The sequence below is a fragment of the Pygocentrus nattereri genome, chromosome 23, assembly GCF_015220715.1.
Source record: "Pygocentrus nattereri isolate fPygNat1 chromosome 23, fPygNat1.pri, whole genome shotgun sequence".
NCBI classification, from domain to species: domain Eukaryota; kingdom Metazoa; phylum Chordata; class Actinopteri; order Characiformes; family Serrasalmidae; genus Pygocentrus; species Pygocentrus nattereri.
Window position 1 is genome coordinate 23,836,771 of NC_051233.1, and position 26,216 is coordinate 23,862,986.

General features: G+C 39.3%; 1 protein-coding gene across 3 annotated transcripts in view; it reads right to left on the minus strand.

Moving 5' to 3' along the window:
* doc2b (double C2-like domains, beta) overlaps window positions 1–26,216 on the minus strand; it is a 294,549-nt gene that overhangs the window by 41,802 nt on the left and 226,531 nt on the right. For 2 of the 3 annotated variants that reach the window (XM_017699415.2, XM_037533181.1), the window contains one exon: window positions 779–853. In XM_017699415.2, the coding sequence (XP_017554904.1) occupies window positions 779–853 (75 nt within the window). Of the gene's footprint in view, window positions 1–778; window positions 854–20,868; window positions 20,893–26,216 lie in introns of all 3 variants that reach the window. The other variant, XM_017699405.2, reaches the window with a different exon arrangement.

A 26,216-nucleotide genomic window follows, 5' to 3' on the forward strand; every position in this document is an offset into this window, starting at 1 on the left:
CAGTGAATAACCAGTGATGTGCATTAAACTGTACAGATGTGTGTTCTCTGTATGATGTGTGAACATATTTTCACTCAGAAATTCAATAAAACGTTGTTCGACCAGAGCTGCCCAAACTTTTACATGTGCCTGTATGGACTGACTGCACAACAGGAGCTATTAGATCTCTGTTGTGCGTTATTCTATAGTTGGCTCAAATTAGGAAGTGTAGGTTTAAGCTGGTTTAAACAAAAATGTTCCAGACTGACAAGTTTAGTCTTACATACATCTCCCTCAGAATATCACTGGATCCTCTGAATTACCACGTTGTTTAGTATTAACACATACAGGCAAGTTAACATTTCTATGCACTGAAATGACATTGCATGAAAGTAATGTACCACTAAACTTCAACACTACTATTTACAATACCAGCTACTCAAACAGTAGCCTATTACTGCCAAAGCAACATAAGGACTACAGGGACTGTAAGAAGCAGAAATTGCAAACAACTTCTAAGACTGAACTTTAGAGATGTGGAAAATGATCCCTGCAGATTTCATTGAAAAACTGAAAGTCTCCTGCAAATAATATAAAAAAGTAAAGGCAATGAAATGTAATAAAGACAAAAGAGTGGATGCACTGAATCCTGAACAACTGATATTATAGTTATTGTTGAGGCTTCTGTGTCTTAAAGTTAAATACATGTTTTAACACCTACAGCGTGTATATGGCATCCAGTGGCATTAACTGTTTATACAGTTGTTTTTCTACACACACGGAGTAAAAGTGTACATACTTTACTGGCTCCAGGCAGCAGGTGCAGTTTAACATAGGGATCTGACAGCCCGTTGTGATCCATGGGTTTGAGTCCCTGTGTGATAGAGAGAAAGAGAGAGAGAGTTGTTTACCAATGACAGCAAGGACGGCGCATTGAAAAACAGGGTTGAACTTTAGAGACGCCACCTTTACAGATGGTGCAAAGACGACGTACAAAGAAGCCTGTCTGCCTTGCTGATAGATCCAAAGGCCTGGGAGATCTCATTTAAGTCAAACTCTTTCATTTCTGACAAGCAATACCTTCTTCAGAATGAGCCAGGGCAGCTAATTAAAAACACCAGAGGTAGGGCTACTAACTGACAGGAAGGGGAAAAACAATATTACTGTAGCCAGTTAGCTCACATTAAGATGCATTTCAATGCACACAAAAAGGCACAGCTGGTGGGCTGTGTTGACAGGCCTGTAATAATGAAGAAAAGCAAAACTAAATGTCTTAAGAGGGAGTCTTGCCTCGATGGGACTGTTATGGAGGCTGCATGTTTTGCCACGTCGGGAGCTGTGAAGTTTATCTACGGCTAATTAATAAATCCTGGATGTGCGATAGCCTGACGACACTGCAGTGGGATTTAAAGGTCAGGTGTAGGAGTGTCGGGATAAGAATAACACAAAAAAGCAAAGTGTGAGTTCAGACTCTCCGTATCTCGATATGTGGGATGCATGTTTGCCGTTCACGTAATGGCTGTTTTACTGGTTCAGATGACCTGACAGGGCTCCTGGGGACCCTTAAAGAGACTTATAAAGTCTTTAAATGGATTTTAAATGTCCACCCAAAGAGTGGCCCACAGACCAAAGTTGGCCATGAGGACTTTTCACCTGATAGAAAGTTACCCTAACCTCACCTATTCACCCAAAGAAAGATATATATCTTTATACTTGTCTTGTCTTTTTGGGCCAGAATACATGAATAAATGCAGAATAAATGAAGCAACAAGCCTCCCAACCAGCACCCATCAGTATAAGTCACTAATCCTCTTAGTCACATTTTCCAAAGTGTCTAATATCTCTTGCAGACTCTTGCAGTCAAAGGCTCTACATTAATAATATCCACACAGGTCACGATCCGTTGCCAGCAGCACAGCAAATGTGCAGGCAGTAATGGCTTGCCAATGGAGTTTATAATTTTTGGTGGCTGCCAGATCAGCCAACCAGAATCGCCTTTCAGCACAATTTAATAGTTTTAATAGTTATCCTGAAAACACATGAAGAAACCTTAGTCCAAAACCTGCTCACACTTCAGCACTTTCAGTATGTAAAACTATATCAAAACTATCATCAGTACATAAAATAAGGACAGAAATAGTGCTTATTAAATTATGGTAGCATCTATTACATAACACTTGGCCTTGTTCACCGATATGTTTTTTATGTTGTTGAGAAAGTTCCAAGTTCTTTCTAAAACCTCAAAACTGTTTGCATCAGTGTCATCTTGAGTGTGTGGAGATTCTCTTCTTAAGAACAAATTCCAAAGAAGAAAACACTGGTGAATGTCAGAATCTTTGTCAAAACTGCCAAGTGGGTTTAAAGAATTCTTTTCTTTAGAACAGCTGGCAAATGAGGCCCATTGACATCACCATGCTATAAACAGATGTAGTAATGTTTGATGTCATGACAGCTCACATGCAAATTTTTGCTGTTTACTCTAGTTAGCAACCATTACATCACATACTATGATGCCTATCATGACAATAATCAGTAATGGTAACATGATATTGTCATATTACTAAACACTACCTGTATGACCGTATATGCTAACTGCCATGACATGTTTATGTTATGGTTATGTCAAAATTAAGTGGCATAGTTCCAGCAAAGTGTTAAATGGTTTGGTCAAAGAATGTTGGAGATGGAGCTGCTGGGTAGAAGGAGAAGAGGTAGACCTCAGAGAAGGTTTATGGATGTAGTGAGGGTGGACATGGAGATGGTGGGTGTGAATGTAGAGGAGGCAGTGGATAGGGCAAGATGGAGGCAGATGATCCGCTGTGGCGACCCCTAAAGGGAGCAGAAGCTTCAAAGATCGCCTCTCGTATCTCACCCAGACTGTGCAGCTGTATTATCTATGAAATTGGACATATTAGATTGTCCAATAATTCATACTTAAGCATCAACTATTTACACCCGTCTTACAACTAAATTACAAGCATTTAACCATAAGCTTTTAGATCTGAATTAGATTTAGGATTCAATCAGGTGTGTCCAAACATTTGAACAGTAGGCTGGGAAGATAGTTGAATAATCATGTGTCCACCCATAGAGGATCACAAAGCTTTAGGATCAAAATGTCAATGTCAGAAAAAGGCTTAAAATATACTATATTTCCAAAAGTATTCTTTATTCTTTCGCTTCTCCACCTGGAAATCTGATGGACAAGTCTGAGTTTGGCGATTGCCAGGAGAACGGTACTTGGCTGACTGCATTGTGTCAAGTGTAAACTTTGGTGGAGGGGGGGGATCATGGTGTGGGATTGTTTTTCAGGAGTTGGGCTCGGCCAATTAGCTCCAGTGAAAGGAACTCTTAATGCTTCAGCAGACCAAGAGATTTTGGACAATTTTGTGCTCCCAACTTTGTGGGAACGGTTTGGGGACGGCCCCTTCCTGTTCCAACATGACTGCACACCAGTGCACAAAGCAAGGTCCATAAAGACCTGGATGAGCGAGATTGGTGTGGCAGAACACCTTTGGGATGAATTAGAGTGGAGACTGCGAACCAGGCCCTCTTGTCCAACATCAGATTCTGACCTCACAAATGCGCTTCTGCAAGAATGGTCAAAATTCCCATGGACACACTCCTTAACCTTGTGGAAAGCCTTCCCAGAAGAGTTGAAGCTGTTATAGCTGCAAAGGGTGGGACGACATCATATTAAACCCCATGGATTAAGAATGTCACTCAAGTTGATATGCGTGTGAAGGCAGATGACCGAATACTTTTGGAAATATAGTGTAGCACTTCACTGGGGAGCGACTTCAGATTCTTCTTTTTCCTGAGAAACTCCAACTGAATCTGCAATAACAAGTGAGGTGCCTGCATCTTCTATCATGGATTCTGACTGCTTAATCATGCATTCATGTTGGGTTCTATACAGGAGCATTCGGTTCCTCTGGGCATGCTAAGCTGAACTCTATAGATCTGGAGCCCCACATATAGATAATCCTGTTCCACTTGAGCTGAAGCATCAATATCACACTGACACGGAAGAATTAAAGATTAATAACTTATAAATTAGATATTTTCTGCTTCAGTTTGCCAGCACATTTGCTAGGGGGCAGGCGATAGGCTGTCAAGCTATCTTGACATGGTGAATATATTTGATGCAGGCAGGGTATTCCTCACAAGGATTAGCAAAAGCTGGTTATAACTTCACAGTATAAATAAAGGATTCTCTCTTTCATCTTCATAGTGTAACATTAGATCCAGCTACTACAGCCTTACTGTCAGATACCCAACAAAGGTATCAACAGTCTTTTCATTAATGAAAGACAGCTGTATTCCTCATAGGCAGCTGAAAGAAATCAGGCCAGGCTACATGCTACAATGCTACATGCCACACAAGCCCATATCATCGAAAACTTAATAGTTATACCACGTTTTAAAATATAAACAATCCCATTTAATGTTGTCAGGGTTTAGTTTAGTGGAGAAGCAAAAAGGTTGAGTGCAGTTTTCCAAGTGATCTGAACATTTTACCTGAATATTTTTGCAAACAAATACAGACAAGTGCTGATGTATATTTTTCACTTTCAGCAACAACTTTGCCAAATTCCCATTCAAAGGAATTTAGATATTCAGTCATATGCAAAAATTTGGGCGCCCCAGACCAATTACATTTTGTTGAATTTCTGAATGAAATTAAGTCAACACGTTCTCTATACAGCACATTTTAATATATAATTACTGTTTGTTTGCTGAATTTAATGTATTGAAAAAAAAATGTGGCTGTGATATTTATTTATTTTTTTCTTTCGCACTATAATTTGCAGTTGCAATTGCAGTTTGCCATTGCAGAGGGTGTGTTAACTTTTAAGCAGCCAATAGGGTTCAAATTCCAGGACAGACTGGTTATGTCTAGCTGTGCCCTTGGGCAAGGCACTTCACCCCTTACTACCCCACTTCTGTGAAGGATAAAAATAGTGCATGTTTGGGATGATGAGCGTTAACACTTAAAATCTGTAAAATACACAAACATGTTAGTTGTTCATGACAACCATAAACATTGTATTGCATAATGTTGAAACCTTTAGCCAGTGATATTTCAGATGCTGCCTATGCAGAGATGGAATCAGAATCATAGAAATGGTGACAAAAGTAGATAATAATTAAAGATTATTTATCGAATATCTGATATATTTATCAAGTGTGTTAAATAGAGAAAAGATGAAAGCTAAAAAAAAAAAAGCCAATAAATGAAGACAGAACAAAGTCCATTTAATTAACAGTTTTAAAAACGTCCAGGTTTCTTGCATCATTATGAATTTATTTTTATTGAAACAGAAACATCATTGGATTTTTGGATTAATAAAACAAGTGGTTAAGAAATCGACCAATTATAGAAGTACATTACTGTGCTAAAACACAAACACTATTAGTATAGTAAGTAGCAACCTTACACCTGTCAATATTTTAATTTTCAAGCCTGTCCTCTATGAAACCCAGTATTAATTGCAGTGATCCTCCAGCACTTGGCTTGGTTAATCAGTGCTTCATTATGTAAAAATGAGTGTCCTGGTCATTTATGGCTGGGGGCATCCAAAAGAAACCTGAAACCAATCTTTGTTCTTTAAAAAAGCTCACAATTTGTCAAGTACTGTTTTGAAAATACTGTAATAAACTATTTTTTGTATTTATTGTAATTTTACCTGTAGTTTTACAAGGAAAATGGTTTTAAACAATGTACTTAAGTGACTAAGACTTTTGCCAAGCACTGTAATTTTTCGCTTCATACTGGCACAGGCTCTCCAGTGAGGGCAGTTTCTGAGTGAATCGAGTTTTTCTTTTAGCCTCCAGCATGCAGTCATGTGTGACATATGTGCACAGTGCAGAGACAGAAGAGCAGCCTCTCCTACCTATTTACTCCTACAGGTTGTCAGAACAGCAGCGTTAATAAGTGTTTTTCTGCTTCTTCGTGCTGTAGAGGTGAAGCCAATCACTCAGGTTTCACAAAGAATCATGAAGGTCCATTTCTGTTTCTGACACACAGTGGGGTCTTGCTGACGTAAAGCAGTTAGCCCAGAAAAGCCGTGCGTCACAGAGATTTTACCACCGTCAAGGGCTATTTACTGTGGTAAAGTCATTACAGCACATGGGATTGAGTGACTTATTTGTTTTATATTTAAATATCTACACTCATAGTCCATTTTATCAGGCCCACTTACCACACAGGTGCACTTTGCAGCTCTAAAATTACAGATTGTTGTCCATCTGTTTCCTTGTATTATTTAAAGCCTCTCAGGCAGGCTAATGAATTACTATGTAGATCTGATAATATAAACAATGGGTGTAGATACCAGGGAAGCCAGCACCCACAGATTTCTGACCATTAAAAATTTCTCAAAAGCCAATGAAGTTAGGTTGCCACTAATTTCTTGCAACCTCCTGGCTTCTTTCCACTTTATGGGGGGCAGTCATGGGCTTGAGGCTAGGGAAAGAGCCTTGCGATTGGAAGGTCGCCGGTTCAATCCCCTGAGCCGACAGTACGTGACTGAAGTGCCCATGAGCAAGGTGTCTAACCCCCAACTACTTCCTGGGCGCTGCGAATAGGGCTTCCTACCACCCTGGGCAAGTGTGCTCACTGCCCTCTAGTGTGTATCTTTACTGCTAGAGCGTGATGACTGATTGGCGAGCGGAGCAGCTCATTGGCTGTTTGCACTCACAGATGTCATTAAACTCCTATAGCTCGAGTTTAAAAGCTCTTAAAAATATAACAGCAGTGTTAAAATTATATTTATGCTGTTCAGTGTTCAGGATATGATTACATTCTTTTAAATAAAAAAATGTTAACCATTTATAAACTATGAATTTGCTCAAATGCTCCATATGAACACAGTCATTTTGGACTCACTCGGGAGCACGATTTTTGAAAACCGAAAGACATTGCAGAGTAGGAATTCTCCTCCCTACAAGTTCTCTGGAGCAGTTAACTTGATTAAGGAATGGCAGGTTTAGATACTCAAGCACAATCTCCAGCCTCTGCTCTTTATACTTTTTTTTTTAACTGGCAATTTAATCCTATTCCCAACAGTTTCGTGCAAAACATGGAACTGCAGTCATATTTTGAACAAAATGGCAAAACATATATAGCAGACATTTTTAACATTTTCTTGAAAGTGTACATGCCCACACACAGCAACAAGAGCTCAAACTCACCCATAAGACACAAACGTCAGGCAAAGTTAGCAATTTGTCATCCCCAATGTAAACATGCAGCGACATTTATGCTGAATAACCAATCCAGGGTTTGACTGAGTTAACAGAAAATCATGCTTTGTGACAGAGACTCCTGGATAGAGAATGTGAAGACACAAAACAGGCATTCATTAGCACCCAGTCATCAGTAAAACACAACATAGGTAGTTATTAGCTACAATTTAGACAGCTTTTGGTAGTCATTGTTACTAATTAGTCTGTAATGTGACTCTATATCCACTAGCAAACTATTTAGGTATTTATTTGGAAGGTTGTTTTGTGTTATACTGTTACTAAAAAATGATTTTCTCTGCTTACTGTGCACAGCAAATAGGTCTGGGGGTCCTTAAGCAGATAGGTGGCCCCAAAAATCATACCTGGGACCACCAAAAGGCTCTGTCAATGCAATTTATGTACTTGTTTTATGAAAGACCATAATGGTAAATAAATTAAATTGGACACCAGCAATATTGTCTCTCTCTTCCTCTTGATACTTTCCTTCTTACTACTACATCTCTCCCCAGCTGCTTCCTTTGTCTCTGCTGGGGTGTCATCACAGTAACAAACAGGGTCTACTCTTCTGTCTTCTACTTACCACAAAACAACACCCGTCTCATCTGAGCTACAAAGTGCCTTTCAAACGTCCACAGGTTTGCCCAGCTCTGTTTGTGTCTGAGAGTGTTTGACGGACGTTCCTCTTTGAAAGTGCATCCCCCGAGGTCCACTCCACCATACAAGAGGGTTCCATGAAAATGAGTGAGTCTACGAGAGCAAACTTCTTTCATTTTATGCTCTTCTTATTTTCTCTCACAGCCACCTATCTGACTCTGGTCGAGCTCCCAATGCCTTGTTTTAGCCAAAGGCACGTGGCATAAACACACCCTGTAGGTGGGCAGGCCTGATATAACATATGGTTCTCCTGCAACAGCAGCCTGCACTGCTTGGGTCAATAAAGGAAAACGGCCGCGGGATGATTTGGAGCTCAGGCGACCTGCCGGCCTGGCAGTATTTCATTACATAGTATTGGAGGGAGTGCCAGCCCTTAAAGTCACAGTTATCGGGCAGAAATACAGCCGTGTGCAAAAGTATGGGCACGCCAAGTAAACTGACATGTTTTGTTGACAAATTAATGTATCTTCTACGGTGAACTCATTACTGCGCATTTCAATACACAAATACTGTTTATTTGCTAAATGTAACATATTTGATGTTGGAGAAAAATGACGTGAAAAATTACATTTTATATTTTACTTATTAATTTTATTGCAATATGTTAAACTCATTTTTAAATTGAAACTGCACACTACAATTTGCAGAAAAGTGTATTCTCTGTAGAGGATGTGTTATTTTCACTTAGAAAATCAACAAAATATGTCATTTGTGGGCACATAACTGTCACAAAAGAATGTTGGAATTTATTATTTCTCATAACTAGATCATTGAAATGAGAAAATTCGGTCAAAAGTGTGAGTCTGAAACTTTTAATTGATGCTACATTTGAGGTAAAAAGCAGAAAAGATATTTTATTGTTCGGTTACTTTCTGATGCTGAAACAAAGTTGATTGCGCAAACCCTGTCAATTTCATATGTAAGCCAAATGTAAAGGAGAGTCGGGCACAACCTGACAGATTTTGAGTTTTGCTAAAATCATGTTTCAGTGATAAATATCTGAGGAAAATGATCACATTTTTACAATTCCCTGCTACAAAAGTAAATTCAGCAGAAAGTGGCATAAGGATGAGTGTTAAATTGATCCAACAGGCAAGATTAATTGTTACAGATGGAGGGACTAGTTGTAACAGTGGGTAAAACATTTGGGCAAATAATGCAAAACAATCAATTCACTTCTATATTTTCTAAACCAGATAAGCTTCCCAACGAAAATAGAAAAAACATACAAATATCACTGAACAACATGAAAGATGTGGTAAATTTCTTTTTTGACTACCTATAATGTATTTTTTATTAATCTGTGCATAAAAACTTCCAAAAATGTAACTGTTTTGAAGGCTTACTTTGATTCAACTCTGATGGAAAAGAATGTTGTTTTAACACCACCTACTGTTAGCAGCCTTCACAGTTGCCAAAACTTTGCTTGCTAAAATGTTGAAACCCTACCTATGTGATGAGCAGACAAGTATGGTGCCTAATTTTTCTCATTATCATGACAATGGAGTGCTCAACAGGTCACATACACTAGGCTAGTGCTAGAATATTTGAGGGATGGGAGCTTTTGGTGAAGTCATGTCACTTGTTTGCTGTTGTTGAATTGCTTACATTTGTATAATGATCACTAGTACTGTGCCTACTATGTCATTTAAATTAATATTTATACATTAACTCAATTTTATGTCACTTTTGTCTGCCAAGGAGGAATGGTGTGGGTGATGAGTTTATATTGGTTTTTACATCTATTAGGGAGGAACAGCGTTTTTATATCTGTTATGGAGGAACAGCGTTTTTATATCTGTTAGGGAGGAGGATATGATGAAAAAGGTTACTTTTATGGTACAAAAACAATCATCAGAGTCAACATTGATAAATATCTGTTGAGTTTCTGTAAGAATTTACAGATGACGTTGCTATGGGAACATGAGATGACCAAAAGCATGTTCTGCTTGAAATGACACACAATCTCTGTATTACATTTCACCCTGTGTTAGGCTGTGCACTGCTCTCCCCTGAACGTAATTTGTTACGATATTTGGTGACACTTTATTTTCAGTGGTCCTTTTCAGATGAAACAAACATTCAGCAGACTCTCAGTACCATATCAGCAACATAATGATGTAGCAGCAGTGAACCCATTCAGTAGATTATCAAGAGACTTAATTAACTGTATAAATATGTGTTTCTAATCTTCTGAATTCAGTTTTTCACTTTATTTGAAGGGTCCAAGATCATTTCTGTAGATTTTTACCTGAGAAGTCACTGAACATGTAACAGGTTTAATACAGACCATCTCAACATCCACAACAAGATAGTGACAACATTCTGTAACTGGATCTTAACTGGATTAGGTTTTAGTTAAAGTGGGGTTAAGATTAGTGCCACGGTGAGGGTTAGGTTTTGTGGAAGTAACATCAAGCCTACTTCATGTAACATTAACAATACATCTATGTAATGTTAATAACGTATCAAGTGTACAAGATATTTACCTCAATGCACTCAGATGTACTGCTACTTCAGTGATGTGTTGTTAATGTGTTACTTATAACCTGTTAAGAGTTTGTTAATCATCTTCAAAGGACCACTCAAAAGGTGTTACCCAATATTTAATTAATTGTGTAGTGTTATTTTAAATGATACAGATATATCTCTGACACTCAAGGTAGTCAATAAAATTCTTGACTTCTTAGGTTTAAATATGCATCAGAGCACTGGAATGCTACATGAAAGCGGAGGCTGAAGCCTCTGCATCCTCATCTGCATGAGGCCTCATATAGTTGCAAAGTGTCGGATAAGAAATTCATATTTACATTTACAGTACTGTGCAAACATTCTAAGCACTGTCGAAAATGGTACATAAAAGGCTATTTATCTAGGAAGTGAGCATATCTTTGCTCTGAAAAAAACCCTAATATTAGAATAAATATAAATAACAGTAACATAAAGAGTAGTGATTATGTGGATGCTTGTTTAACCACTTCTAAACTTCTCCTCAAGTAAGCCCAGTATTACTTGTGGTTACCTGGTTCTCTTCCAACACCAGGTTTGATCAGTACTTCATCATGTTAAATCAGGATTGCTGGTCATGACACTTAATTCATGCAATTGCTGGGGGTCATCAAGGAGAAATCTGACAAAGCTTGACTTTTCTAACTAGCTCACAAGACGTACCTACGTTTTTCAAAATGAGACAATTACTTTTTATTGTATGTACATTTATTTGCATGTACTCTAATTATAGGTGGTGTTTTTATAAGTAAAATCAGGCAGCTGTACACAAAAGTCTGCACATTTTTTCTTATTTTTCTACTTTTTGTTGTGTTCTTTGATGCAGCTCAATGTTAAATATAGTATTTTTCTGCAACTGTAGTGTACAATTTCTATTTATTTGCTGATTTTAACACACTATCAGTGCTCTCTCTCTCTATTATATATATATGGGTTAATATATATATATATATATATATATATATATATATATATATATAGAGAGAGAGAGAGAGAGAGAGAGAGAGAGAGCACCGATAGTGTGTTAAAATCAGCAAATAAACAGTATTACTGCATTATAATGTGCAGAAATTTGTTATCTGGAGAGGATATTTTACCTTATTTAAACATGACATGCAAACTTTTGCACATGACTGCATTTACTGCTAAGATAAATAGACTTTTGCATAATACTGCATGTATATGGCAGATACTCTTATCCAGAGTGACTCGCAGTGTCAGGTGAATGTTGTGTTAGGCATCTTGCTAAAGGCTCTTATTGGAATATCAGAGTTGTTCCTTCCTGGACAGGAAATTGAAACAGTCTTATCTCTCTGTTCTCCAACTATTTTTATGAAACCTGGTCATGAGCTGCAAGCTAGACTTACAGTCAAAAAGCCCTGCTGTGAAGGGAAAGGGGAAGGGAATCCTTGCTGGGGTCCAATCACCTCAAGCCTGTCACTGGAATCATCCCACAGAACAACACATTGTAGACTTAACATCTGACACATACAGACCCTATATCTGCTGTTTCGGTTCAGAAAGCACGTCAGCAACATTGAATTCCACCTTTTAGATCGCGTCTAAAGGCAGACACCTGCAAGCGCTCAACCGTCTTCTGATGCAGCACTTTAGTTATCTTCTGATTGGGGGGAGTGACCCCATTGAACGCCCACCCCCTGGCGTGATGTCCCAACTTGAACACTAAATTGAGGAGAAATGCACTGTGGGCCGGCAGCGGCCAAACGAAGTGGCTTCTTGGGCCTGTGATTGCCACATCGCGGCTGAATAGGCAGTTGATCATAATTGCGGGGGAGCTGGAGAAATGACCAGTGTGTGGAAGGCAGATGGATGCCGTGCATCACGCACCCGCTCATTCACAGCGCCTTAATCACCGCTGCCGGCTCACCCACAGAATCGCTTCTAGTTAGAGGCCCTTTATGTCCTAAATTATCCCCGTTTCTCTTCTTTCGGCTAGCTTGGCTTATAATCTGTCAAAACGGAAGAGGTGAGGTTCCGCAAAAACAAGATGAGGGGCGGAGCTGAAATCTAACGAGCTTGGCAAGAACTGTTGGACCCCAAAAGATAAGCCAGTATGTGCAAATCTCTAAGGACTGCTTCTTAACCCTTTCTTGTAGCTGCAGCATGAAAGGTGTGCTGTGTTTTTAAATGTTTAACTGGTTTTAAGCTGTTGTGTGCAAACTTTTCAGAGCACAGGACACATTTTTACTTCACCATTATGTTTAACCAATTGCTCCCCCGGCGCCATGGATAGGGCTGCCCACTGCTCCGGGCAAGTGTGCTCAATGCCCCCTAGTGTGTGTTCACTAGCGTGCATGTATGTGGGTGTTTCACGGATGGGTTAAATGCAGAGGTCCAATTTCACAGTGTGAAACACAGTGACAAATGGTTGTTAATTCTAATTCTGTACATGAAGTAAAAATGCATTAAAAAACTGCAAAAGTGTAAAATCGCAAGATAACCCACTGTTTATTTATATGCTTCTTTTTCATAGCAAACTAGATTTGCCTCAACTGAATACCAGACAAAGTCAATACCAAGAATAGCAAGATTTGGGTTTAGTACAGAATAAATAAAAAATGACTTTTTTGTTTTTAGTTATTTATTTTTGGATTTACAGTACAACATTTTTCCACAATTCATTTAATTATGTTTCTAACATTAGGAGGTCTCAACAACTGAACATTTCATCTTGTAATATTTTTTGGTATGTAGTGCGTACACGCTTTGCCTTTCTCACAACTTCCATTCTTTTTCGAGAGATCTGCTTTCAAAAAATGGAAGGGATGTTTTTCCACACCTCCAAAGTTCAGTCTTAGACATAGAATCATTACTCCATAAAACCTAAGATATCCAGTTTTGGTGTTCCAAGTGCAAATTTTCTTTTCTGTGATGCCTTTTTGACAGCTACACATCTGGATATCTGCATATGCAAATATCCATGTTAATCCATCCATCCCTTGATATGATTCATGTAATCTCAATGCCGAATTAAGGTAGTAAGGTTGGCTAACTGCCTGGCTAAGTGCAGCTGCAGCTGTGGTTCCAGCTAGAGACATTCCATGCAGCAACTCACCATTTTAATTAATGACAATAGAAAAGTCTTTTTCAAAAACGTTTTTTGACAGCCATTCCATGAAGCTTCTAAAATTATTACCTCCATATATATATATATATATATATATATATATATATATATATATATATATATATATATATACACGTACACACACACACGCACACACACACACACACACACACACACACACACACACACACACACACACACACAGTGGTTAGGGTGTGGGCTTACATTAAATAACTTTGCGAGCTGGATATGATTGTGCTGCAGGTCTTATCCAGCCAGCTGGCCTTTTGTTTGACATAGGAGGCAATGTGTTCAGTGAATGGACTGAAAACTAAGAGGACTTTCGCTGGTAGTTGTGAGTGGGCTATGAGCTGTGCAATGTGAGAGAAAGTGGTGTAGGGAGGGGAAAAACCCATCGGCAAATTGCTCTACAGGACCTGAAATGGCCTGAATGTCTCAGGTGAATGTGAGGCATGGTGAGGGCAGGATGCAGTTAAACTGCCCCAGCAAAAGTCACAGGCGGAAGCAGATGTGTTTGTGTGTGTTGATGGATGAGTATGTGGAAGCAGCCTGCCTGGGTGAGGAATGACCTCATGTGTGGGCGTGATGGAGCTCAGAGGTAACATCTAACTCTTTAGCAGAAAGAGATGATATAGAGGAAGGGACTACATAAACATTTGAGAATTCAATATTAGGGAATTCACACTTGGGTGGTAACGGAATATATGTAATGCTGTTACATTATCAGAAAAAACGATATTCATTTCCAGGTACAAAAAAAAGGCAGAAATCAGATAACAGATACCTCACAAAATAAGGTGATTACCAGTAGTATTAGATTAAACCTACTCTTGCACACCAAATATATATGAATTGGTAATAATGTGACATTACTGAAGCCTCAATAGTTAGAAATAAGATATGTTTTCTCATTATTTAGTGTGTGCACCTAGAGCTGGGTGATATGGCCAAAAATAAACAAAATTCATATCAGTCGATATTGATACATATTGCGATAAACGTCAAATCATCATTTCTTTCAAGTTAAAAGGCTGATTTTTGCTCCTGGGTGGTTAATTACTGTTTTAAACTATCATTTATGGTCTGAACATGACAAACACTTGCTGAACAGTGGAACATTTCACAAATCTGTCATGGGACAGTGGGAGAAAGTTTCTGGTTAGCTGTTTTCAATCAGCTGGAAAAGCACGGCCGCAATTTTTGTAATATTCGTAATTTAAGAAAGAAAACATTAATTACAGCTGTCTGGTGATGTGCTAGGCTATCTGGTTACAAGTTTTAAACTGTTTAGTTTCTCAGTGTCATCAGCTTAATACAAACACCAAATATTAGCCTGCTCTGTAGGTCAGTGATGGATCACACCGCCTTACATCATCAGTGCCATCAGTGCCATCACATCCATGTCAGAGTGTATCACAGAATTCAGACACCAGCTAGCAGATATCTGGATTTCTCCATAGCAGTTTGAGGGGTAAATCGCAATATATGTAACACCAGACAAAGAGAGTCCTCCAATTAGGTATGTCTAAAGTGAAATCGGTGCTTTTGTGTCAAACTCAAGGAAACTGTGTCAAACTCAAAGTGCGTGGACTGAAAACCATGAGATCTCTTGCTTATAGTCGTGAGTGGGCTATGAGCTGTGGAATGTGAGGGAAAGTGTTATAGGGAGGGAAAAAACCCATCAGCAAATTGCTCTACAGCAGGGTTGGCCAACCTTTCAGACACCAAGAGCCAGAAAAAATACTCCTTACAACTAGGAGCCACAGGCTATATTTACACAAACATTTATAGTTTTTAAACCCATTTTACTACCTGTCATGTTGATGAGTTAAGTGGGACTTCTGGCATTCTTTGTTTTCCACAATCTGTTTCAAATCTGTCTTGTATTCAGTTGTTGCTACTCAAAGCAGTTCTTTCACATGTGTATCAGTAAGAACAGAGCGATGCTTTGATTTCACATGTTTCAGGGTGGAAAATACTGATTCACAAACATAGGTTGAGCCAAACATTGCCAGGAGCTTCAGTGCAGCTTGTTTTACATTGGAATACTTCTCCACAGGCACAATTTTCCAAAATTCCAGGGTACCCTCACTCAGAACAGACCTGAGTCTGTCATCTTCAAAAAGTTCAATCATCTCCGTTTGAGACGTAGCTTCATCTGTCACCAATGGGGGTTTCAAACAGTCTGAAACAGCAGCAAAAGGGTTAACAAGGAATGTAGTTTGTGGCCTTTTCAGCTGTAGATCATGGAATCTGTCCTCAAAGTTCTGTTGCAGACTTTCAAGAAGTGTTGCATAGTGTGCAGTTCTCCCTTTTAGGGCCTTGGCTGCTTGGGCACTTGCATTTGACACCGACTGGAAATATGTTAGTTCTCCTTTTTTAAGATGAGTTTTAAACAGCTTGTGTTTGTTAACAAATGCAAATACTGACTGCACTAGATCAGGTAGCATCTTTAATTTCTCCTGGATCAAGGTTCAGGCTGTCCAAGTGGTGCAGCATGTCCACCAGAAAAGCCAGATCTAAAATCCACTGGGGATCAGAAAGCTCAGGATAGTCTTTGTGTTTTTCTTCCAGGAACAACTTCACTTGGTTCAAGAGTTCGAAAGTTCATTTCTCAAGATCAGAGTATAACTGTGTCTCAATTACACTGTTAATGTCTGATATCCTGTGTTCGACTGTATGTCGGGACAACTGGAGCTCTGATACCATTAGCTTCAAATGTTCGTATTTTGGAGATAAGATTGAAATGGCGTTGCTGAGACAACTTTTCACAAATTCCCCCTCACTGTATGGCTTTTTAGCACGAGCGATTTTCCATGCTAGTTGATAGGATGCAAATGTGACCATTTCTTACTGTTTTGTTAACTTCTGAAACCACTGAGTCTGTTCGTCTGACTGGCGTTTCAAAGTGTTGAGCTTGTGCTCGCGCAGTTCAGTACCTTTGGGAAACTCCTGGTCCACGTTGGCGTGCAGTGAGGTAAAGTGGCGCTGAAGATTGGAAGCTTTAAAATTGGATAACGATGTTTGGCATATCAAACAGAACGGCTTCCCTTTCCGCTCAATAAAAAAAGACAAATCCTCCCACTCTGGTAAGAAGGTTCTGTGTTCATCTTCATATTTTCGTTTGGCTTTACATTTCCCCGACGCTGCCATGTTTCGGCGGTTGGATAGCTAGTAGCCTGGCTCAGCGCGTGGTTCTGCTGCGACGTTCTCCTTGCAGGGGGAGGGGTGGGGGTGTAGCATCACCGTGGCAACAGACTTTGGCTTCTTCCAGCGCGGAAAATATTCAAGCAGTGACTCAAATACACAACGTATGCTACAAATGTGCAAAATAAATAAATAATTAAATAAATGCTCTACAGGACCTGACATGACCGGAGTGCCGGACCTGCCGGAGTGCCAGATCTGACATGACTGGAGGGCCTTAGGTGAACATGAGGCATAGTGAGGGCAGAATGCAGTTCAACTGCCCCAGCAAAAGCCACAGGCAGAAGCAGAGGTGTGTGTGTGTATGTGTGTGTGTGTGTGTGTGTGTGTGTGTGTTGATGGATGAGTGTGTGGAGGCAGCCTGCCTGGGTGAGGAATGGCCCCATGTGTGGGCATGATGGAGCTCAGAGGTAACATCTAACTCTTTTGCAGAATTTGCCATGCTGTGCAAGTGAAGACTGCTCAAGTTAGCCAGCTGCTAAAAACAGCTTACCTGGAAGCTCTCCAATACCTCACAGCTTCCTCAGTTTACTTTCATTTAAAGCAGGGCTGTAAACTGCATGAACTTCTCTTTTTCACTTTCGTTGCTTGGGAATGCACTAATCCTTAAATATGACTGTTTAGTGCTGTAACAACACTTAAGTTGTGTGGAGGCAGATGTGATTTATCACTGCTAAAGCTTGTTAGGATGTTAGGAGAGAGGTGAGTTCGTTCTAAGCCAGTACAGTTTCGTCACTTATCACTCACACTTGGTCACAGGAGAACGGATCGCTGATTGCTCCACTCAAACTGGCAACATATAACTCCATGTTGCTAAAGCTTATTTGGCACTCATTTTACTCATCTCACAAATAATCCTTAACACATTCAGTGATGCTGTGGTCTGGACTCTGGGGTGGTCAGTCCATTGTTCTAAAACACCAGCAGTTTACATATTGTTTACATCTTTTTTGTCAATTTCCTTTTCTCAGTAAGGGCTTCCTGATAGCTACACACTCTTTTAGATGGGCAGAAACATCTACGGATTTTTCGAGATCTGAAGCAAGAGTAGAGCTTGATTTTCTCCTCACTCTCAAAGACAAAATTACTGTTTATCTGATGGTGACAGTTCCGGTCATCTACCAGGTCTTGCAAGCTTGTTAGGAGTCCCACTTTGTCTAATGTTTTCAGCAATATTTCCACAAAGGTGTAACTTGCCCTTGATGGAGGTTTTGACTGGAAACTAAATAAATGAAGGGTGGCGTCTGACTTTTGGACAGCACTGTATATTAATATCATTTTGTTCCATAAAACAGTGCAGCTTTCCTCTTTACCTTGTGTCAAGTTATTTGTTTTGTTGAAGTCTTGTTTTCACTGGCGATTATTCAATTACATGAAACATCCATGTAACAAAACATGAATCAGAATGCATTATTAACAGTCATTCTTTGATTTAGATTACAGATCACATTATTTGACAGGTAATTTGTACTGGAATACATTTTTTGCTAATCTTGCACATTAACACTCATTACACACACCTCGCACACATAAACACCACCCCCACCTATGCCCCCACGCCAGCCATAAACACCCTTGTGCGCCTCTGGAATATGTGAGTGATGCTTCAGATTGACAAAGTGTCTCATTGCTATGCGGGGTCATTACCCAAGCCAGGAGGAAATGTACTCTTACATATGAAGGTGGCGGCCACTAGCACTTGGTCAAATTACTTTCATTACACCATAAAGAACCAGAAATGTTGCCTCAGGCCAGGTATTTTATACTGACATCTTTAATCAGAGATCACCGTTCTTAACAGCAAAGTAAACCAAATTAGAATAGCTGACACCAGCAGAGAAAAGAAAAACGTTGGCCTTGAACGTTCACCTACCAGAAATATGATTCTTCTTTTCACAAATTGTACTACCATCAACTAAACAAAACACTGTCAGCCTTTATTCTTAACTGGATAAAAATACTGTTTCTCATATAATACGAAAGCCCAATCGATCGCTTAGCTTAAGTCATTTCCCAACTGAGCCAATGGTGAGAAGAATGCGGCCATTAGTAAGCCAAGCTGGTGCACCTAGGCAATCTATCTGAAGGTAAAAGATAGAAGAAGCTGTGAAATTCAGACATAAAAGAGACTTAGGAGGCCTACATCAGTGGCCTGAGCCAAGACTGGCGAGGTTGTGCTCTGAATACAGTCTTCATCAAAAGCCTGAACGTTGAAGCCCCTCTTTGGTTTGCCGATGCCCTTTGCTGTACATAGCGCATTAATAGGAAATTGCAACATACAGGGGTGAGGAGTTCAAGGCCTGAGCAATAGGATTAGCACAGTTACAAATCTACAGCATGACGAACAGGTTAAAGAATACAGACTCTATGGGGCCACTGCATATGATTTTAAGTATAGATACTGTTTGGTAGGCTTAACTACCAAGTAAATCATGCATAAGTCAGGCATTCATTACTAATTCAATCAAAGAAAGTTGAATAATTAATCACAGAGGACATTCGAAACTGGACTGAAGCTTTACGTTTAGCCATGACAGTATTCAGCTGATATACAGATAAAGGATATACGATACCGCAGATAAAGGGCTCTACCGCTGTGGAGTCAAGCAGAGGGTTCGCTATAGAAACAGCAGGTGGGGAGGAAAATAAGTGGGGCTAGAGGCTTATTGTAAATGATGTGTGCCAGAAACGGTAGGGTCTAAGCGGGAGTTTCTTTTATGAGAGCCGAAAATCATGATCATATTCAATACCTGGGTTCAGTCAATAGGTAGAAAGACGCAGCACTGCTAAAGCCAGACAAGAGCCTTCATTTATTGTATTTCCATTCACAACATCCGCTATTATTTTTTTCAGGAGATATTTTTGAGGAGATATATAGATATAGATATAAAACAACTCCTAACTCCTAACAGCCATACTAGACCTGGAAGACCACCAAAACTGTTCCCATCAGATGAACAGTACAGAAATCTTTCATCTTTGAGAGTGAGGAGAAAATCAAGCGCCACTCTTGCTTCAGATCTGAAAAGTTCCATAGGTGTTTCTGTCCATCCTTCCACGATGAGAGAACTCAGGGCTATGAGTCTGAAAGGACAAGTAGCTGCCAAGAAGCTGTTACTGAGAACAGAATAGAGACAAAAAAGAAGACAATTTGTAAACTAAACAAAGAATCTAATACTGTTCTCAGAACAATAGATTGCCCACCCCACAATCCAGACCATACATGGATTACTTGGATTGTGAGAAGCAGAAATGCAACAACCTTTAAGACTGAACTTCGGTGGTGTGGAAAAATATCTCTGCAGATTCTTTGAAGAACTGAAAGCACGCTTCTTGAAAAGAAAGGAAGTTGTAATACGGAGAAAGTGTGGACATACAAAAAAATAAAATCAAAATCTGTATTATATTTAGTCACTGAGGATTCAGATTTTTTTCCTGATGCTGAAGAAATAATACAATCTTAATAGCTGTTTTGACTAGAACTTAAAACAAATCAAGGGTGGGCTCTGCACTGTAATTTTGCACAGTACTGTATATCATAGGAGAATCCCACAATGCACTCATATTAAGTTTTGTAATTCATGTAAATTTAGCAAAAGATTTTCATGGCAGCAGTCAAAAAAGCTGAGCCAGAATTCTGGCTCCAGAGAAACCCTGCTATCACTGGTCTGTTTGTAGATAAGCTCAGCTACACATACTCAATGGAACAGATAACCTACATGTTTTGCCTACAGTTTCTGTCTACATAGGGGAAAATTTGCACGTTTTATTTAAACAATGTAAACAATTATAAAACTTTAGAGTGCCATATGCTTACATATGCTCTATGATTCACGCTCTTGCCCTCATATTTGACACTATTGACTAAAACAAGCATAATAAGCAAAAGGAGGTCACAACCAGAACACAGACATGAAAACAAATGGAAAAACTTGGACTTGGAAAAATGAGGAACTAAATATGCCTAACAACTACGGCACTTGCAATACGTTGCAAGGGAACAAAGAAACACAAGGACATGTACATGTACTCAGAAACCTGATTAGATACAAGTGACAGTAAAGAGGAGGAGGTAGGGAGGGCTAAGGAGCCAAGGCAGGTCCAGGACTGTGCTGAGCCACTTTAGCCAAGAGCCAACGTGATTGTTTTATTACACTTACCTTTCTGTACCTGGGCACAGGGAGCTGCTCTCCATCACAGCCCAAATCACAGCCATGCAGATTAACACAGTGTGCATGCATGCAAGACAGCAAAAAGGAGGAGAGGAAAGAAAACAGAGGGAAAAACAGAAAAAAGAAACAGAAAACACTGAGATGCAAGAAGAAATACATGCAAAAACCAAGAATCAAGAATAAAAATGGTGAAAACATCCAAGCAAAAGGAGAAAAGCAGATGAAAATTGAACAAGGCTGACTTTCACAATTCATTCTTGCAAACAGAGAAGGAAGCAGAATGGAACAATGTCTGAGCAACACGGATTCACCTCCACACAGCACTACGTGAAACGACTCCAGTGTTGACGGCTCTATGCGGTTTTGGCAGCAAAGACGCCAATTTAGCTGTCACACAGTGACTGGGTGTAAGCAGGTGTACCACACAGGTTCTAAACTTCCTCTTTCAAAAAATGTAAATGGTGTTAGATACCCCCCGCTCACCTTGGCAAGACTGCACAGAAGCATCAGACGTTTCTTTGTTCTACATGAATGGCTTGTCTGGTTATACATTATTCATATTTGGGAATGAAACTAAGACCCTGCAATTTCTGCTGTGCGCTTTGCATTTGGAAAAAAGAAAAAGAAATGATCCTGTGAGAGAACTTGGAGGTGGAGACTGTCAATCAGACAAAACCTTTTTTTTTTTGGTGACACATTTTTAATACATAATAACTAACACGGGCCAGTGATACCACAGGCAAAACAAATAATGAGAATTAATATAATTTCATTAAAAAAAGCATATTAATTTGCTGCCTGGAGGTTCAATTAAGTATCCGTTTAGCCAAGTTTAATGCTTTGTTAATGAAGTGTTAAAGTGACGTGCTCCAGATTGAGCACTTTCACACAGTATACAAGAAACTGAAGGAATAAACATTTCTTACTGGCATGGTAAATATTCATAAGTGGATATATTCTATACAATTATAAATTGACACCTTCAGTCACTTATAATGACCTTTATTTGAGATATACACACAAGTTTAGAAGAATAGGTAGAAAGAATAATCCCTGTTCTCTTTACTTTCTCTGACCGAAGATAAAAAGACCAGACATCTTTAGCAAATTCACTTTCTTTTATTAATGGAACAGTTTGGTAAAATTGTAATTTGACAATTTTCCCTTTACTGTAAATATACTTGATCAGCCAAAAAATGTTTGGTGTCTGAAGTTTGCCTCTGCAGTTTTGAACTGGACCTATGACGCTAATGTAACTAGCCAGTCATGGAAGTTTGGTTTCCAGGCGAGTGATTTGGACAAGACAGTCTAGTTTTGAGCTTCCTCCTTAGTTTTAAGTCTTCCTCCAAAAGCATTTCATTTGTTGAGGTAGAAATAGTAGCCTTGTTATAGCACTTATCACACCTGGTTTTCTTGTCTATATTCCACCAATCACAAGTGATCTCACCCCATGTGGGTTGGGGGTTTCAATTGTGGGACAGGTGCATTCAGTGACAGTGTGTGAAACTGCATACACTATACTAGCATGTCCGTTAGTCATAAGTACATAAACAATGGTGCTGTGACTATTTTGAACATACTGTTTATTATGGTAGTATGCAGATTAAGACAGCCTGCTGTAGGTACATAGCCAAACTGTGATGCTACAAAGCAGCCAGAATTAATTTTTAATAAGAACTGGCGATTCCCAGCAACAAGGCAACATAAAATTTGGTGGTGCAAAGTGGGTGGAGCCTGCAATGCGACAATGTTGAGTGAACTTTATTTTTAGTGAGAAGGCACTTGACTTATGCTTGGCATCAGTGAAATTATGCCAACCAATGGTCAGCCGAAATTTAGAAATAGTAACCAGCGATTCAGGCGACAATATGGCAAACAAACATGATGCTGGTGTGAATGCACAGTGAGGTTTGGGATAAAAGGGTAAATTAACCTTTTATTTTCTAATTGCAGCTACTTTCCTAAAGCAGTTATTTTGCATTTTCATCTGTGACATGCCTCAGTTCAACTACAGAAGACATAGAATATGTATTTGTACTTCTGTATTGTAAATATATATCATCACTGTCCAAAAAAAATTTACATTACAATTTTTATTTTTCTACATCACTTGAATTTACTTTTCTACATCACATTAATGAATTGTCCTTTATGTTGAGTGAAAATTTCATAATGAATGTACCAATAGAAATGCTCCTAACATGCTTAGAATAAAATCTCTTTACATTAACTTTTTAACTCTTTACATTATTTTTCTTCAGACAGTGACAACATTCTTGCCCCTCCAATGCCCTTTATTCTTCCACCCAACACCTTCTCAAAATAGCTAACTTTAGGGCTAACTTCACAAATTTAACCAAGTACTGTCTCAGTACACTACTACATACTACTACAATCTCATTTCAAATGAGAAAAGAGGCATTTTATTACTGTTAATGGTGTAAGCAACCATGTTGATATGACAACAAATGTTAAGCACACCTTCCTGACTTTCTGAGTAGGAATTTCCAATGGATTTAGTATAATTCATTATCAATATACTTAATTTAATATACACTTACATGGATATGGGGCAGTCGTGGACTGAAGGTCAGGGAACCACCCTTGTGACTAGGTTGCTGGTTTGATCACCTGAGCTGGCAGGACATGACTAAAGTACCTTCGAGCAAGACACCTAACCCCCAACTGCCTCACTGCCCCCTAGTGTACAGACAACTTAACAGAATTCCATACGGTGTTAGAAACAGATGTGACATGGTTGATGCAATGATTGATGATTTGGTTATGCAGTTTGCATGATAGAAGCTTTCAAAGAATCTCCCGGCACTAAACACGTCTTGGCAGTTGTAAATCTCGTTTCATAAAATTCTGGCATGCTACGAAGTGCCACCACAATAACAGCCCAAGATTCCCCTGAGTGCAGTGTCATACATCATGATGTCAAACCTAGGGGCACTGGCATGCTGTAAACATGGCAGGTGTTTGACATTATGAAATTCTTTAATGCAAGCTGCACATTCACACAACGTAGCACAGCGATCATGCCAACTCAATATACATGCACACATTTCTAATCATTTGAGACTATTATAAAGTTTAACGTTATTTATTACTGTCTTTTTTACAAAGACAGGAATAAATAAAAAGAAAAATAAATACATTTGTATTAAGCTGGGCATTATTTACTAAATAAGGAAAGCAAAGAATTCAGGGCACTGGGTTGGATGGATTGGGGATGGGGCTGGCTCACAGTTTTTATCAAATACTCCAGCTTTTCAACGAACCACCTCCACATTGCTATTTCTATTATTCTATTCAATAAGTTCTTCCACCCTGTTACTAAACCTGTCCACGTCAAAAGCTTATGTACAATTTTAACACATAATCCATTAATCATTGAACACTGAGTTGGCTCACAGTTTTTATGATATTCTACAGGCTTTCCATCACCCACCTCCATATTTCTGTCTAGATTAAGGTAACAGGTATGAATTGGGTAAATTAGATTTTGTGCTTACCTTTCAATTAAATATATGTGTAAATATGCACCTTCTCTAGGACACACATGGCATGGGAATACATTTCTGTCTTGTATCAAGAACAGACTCTAATTGTAACCTAGGACGTGCCTATAGTTTTCATGTAGGCATGATGTACTCTCTGGGAAATGTGTACCATTCCAATCAGTCATAGTGTTTCTATCCATTCAGTAAAGCGTGGATTGCACATTGTCATGAATCTTTCTATGACTATGTTCTTGGCTGACATTAGCCACACTCCTGGTGTGCAGGTGGCCCATGTCCATTAGAAGCTAATAAGGGCAGCCCTTTCAGAGCTGTCAGCCCTGGTGAAAGAGGGAGAGGGAAGATCATAGGCAGGTGACTTTAATTGAGTTGGTGAGAGGGAGTAGGGGGTAGCGTGGGGAGTGAGGGGCCAGCAGTGGAGGTATGCTGGGGAAATGGTGGTGGAACCACGTTTGGAACTGGCCTCAGCACGGGGAAGAGAGACCTCTCTTTAATACAGTTCATATGTTCTTTAGGTGAAGGTGGACACACTACAGGCTATATCAGCCATGTGGCGCATGTCCACCATCTCTGGATTCTGCAGCTTTAGCTAACCTATTTATCTAGCAAGTGAAGAATATGTGGGAATTGAACAGATTTTTTAAAAATCTGAATTATTTAAATGTTTAAATGTAAACATCGAAGTCGTTCAAAGTGGTTTGATAGGAAACAGTATTTTGTGGAGAAACTCACAACTTTTATTTCTCTGGAGTAAAAAATACAATCATTTAGATTGCTATCCAAAAACACCTGTGAAGTTTTTATGTGAAATTGTGAAGTAGTTGTAAATGTGAAAAATAAAGCTTCTTTGGGAACCATTTTCTCTTACAAAACTCTGTATGTGCCTCATTGAGGGCAACCTCTGTCCTGGGAAGTCCCCCAGACCCAGTGCAGATGGATGAAGACAGGAGGATGTTCCCTCGCTTTTCTGCTGGACAACGGCTCCCAGCCCATGCATGAGACTTTGGCAGCACTGGACAGCTCCTTCAGTGACAGGCTGCTTCACCCCAAGTATGTGAAGGAGCACTATAGCAGGTTCTTCCTTCCTGCTGCTGTTAGACTGTACAACCAGCTCAGCTACCAGTAGAACCCTCCTCCACCCCCCCCACCCCCAGACCTCACACACCTACAGTAGGTAAACTGTGAGTCACCATACCCATATGCAATACATATAGAGTACATCTGTACTCCATGTGCTATCTTCCATGTTCAATATGTATAAAATACAATATACTGTAAAGATTGTTTTTTAAGCTCATCCAGAGCAACTTACAATTTGATAATTTTACACAGGTAGACAACAGCAGAGTTAGGAGTCTTGCCCAAGGACTCTTATTGGTATAGCATAGGGTGCTTACCCAGGTGGGCATTGAACCCCAATCTATAGTGTAGAAGGCAGAGGTGTTACCCACCACACTACACCAACCACACTTAATACCTTGTTTGTTAATTCTCTTCTTGCTACTTCTTTACTTGAGCACTTTCCTATCCCTTTGCTGCTGTAGCACTGTGAATTTCCCTCGTTTTGTGACTAATGAAAGATAATCTCATTTTGTCTTGTCTTCTAAATACATTTAGACCAAAGCCTTTTCACAAAGCTATCATAAAACAATGTTTCAGTTATTATTGAATAAAATCACAACAATTACTAATATCACAGATGTTTCCAAACCTTTATCTTTTTATTTATCTATCCCAAAGCTTTAGTTCTTTGTTACACCTGTAAAAATACTTCTTTTTAGCAAATAATGGTACATATGCACTGGCATTAAA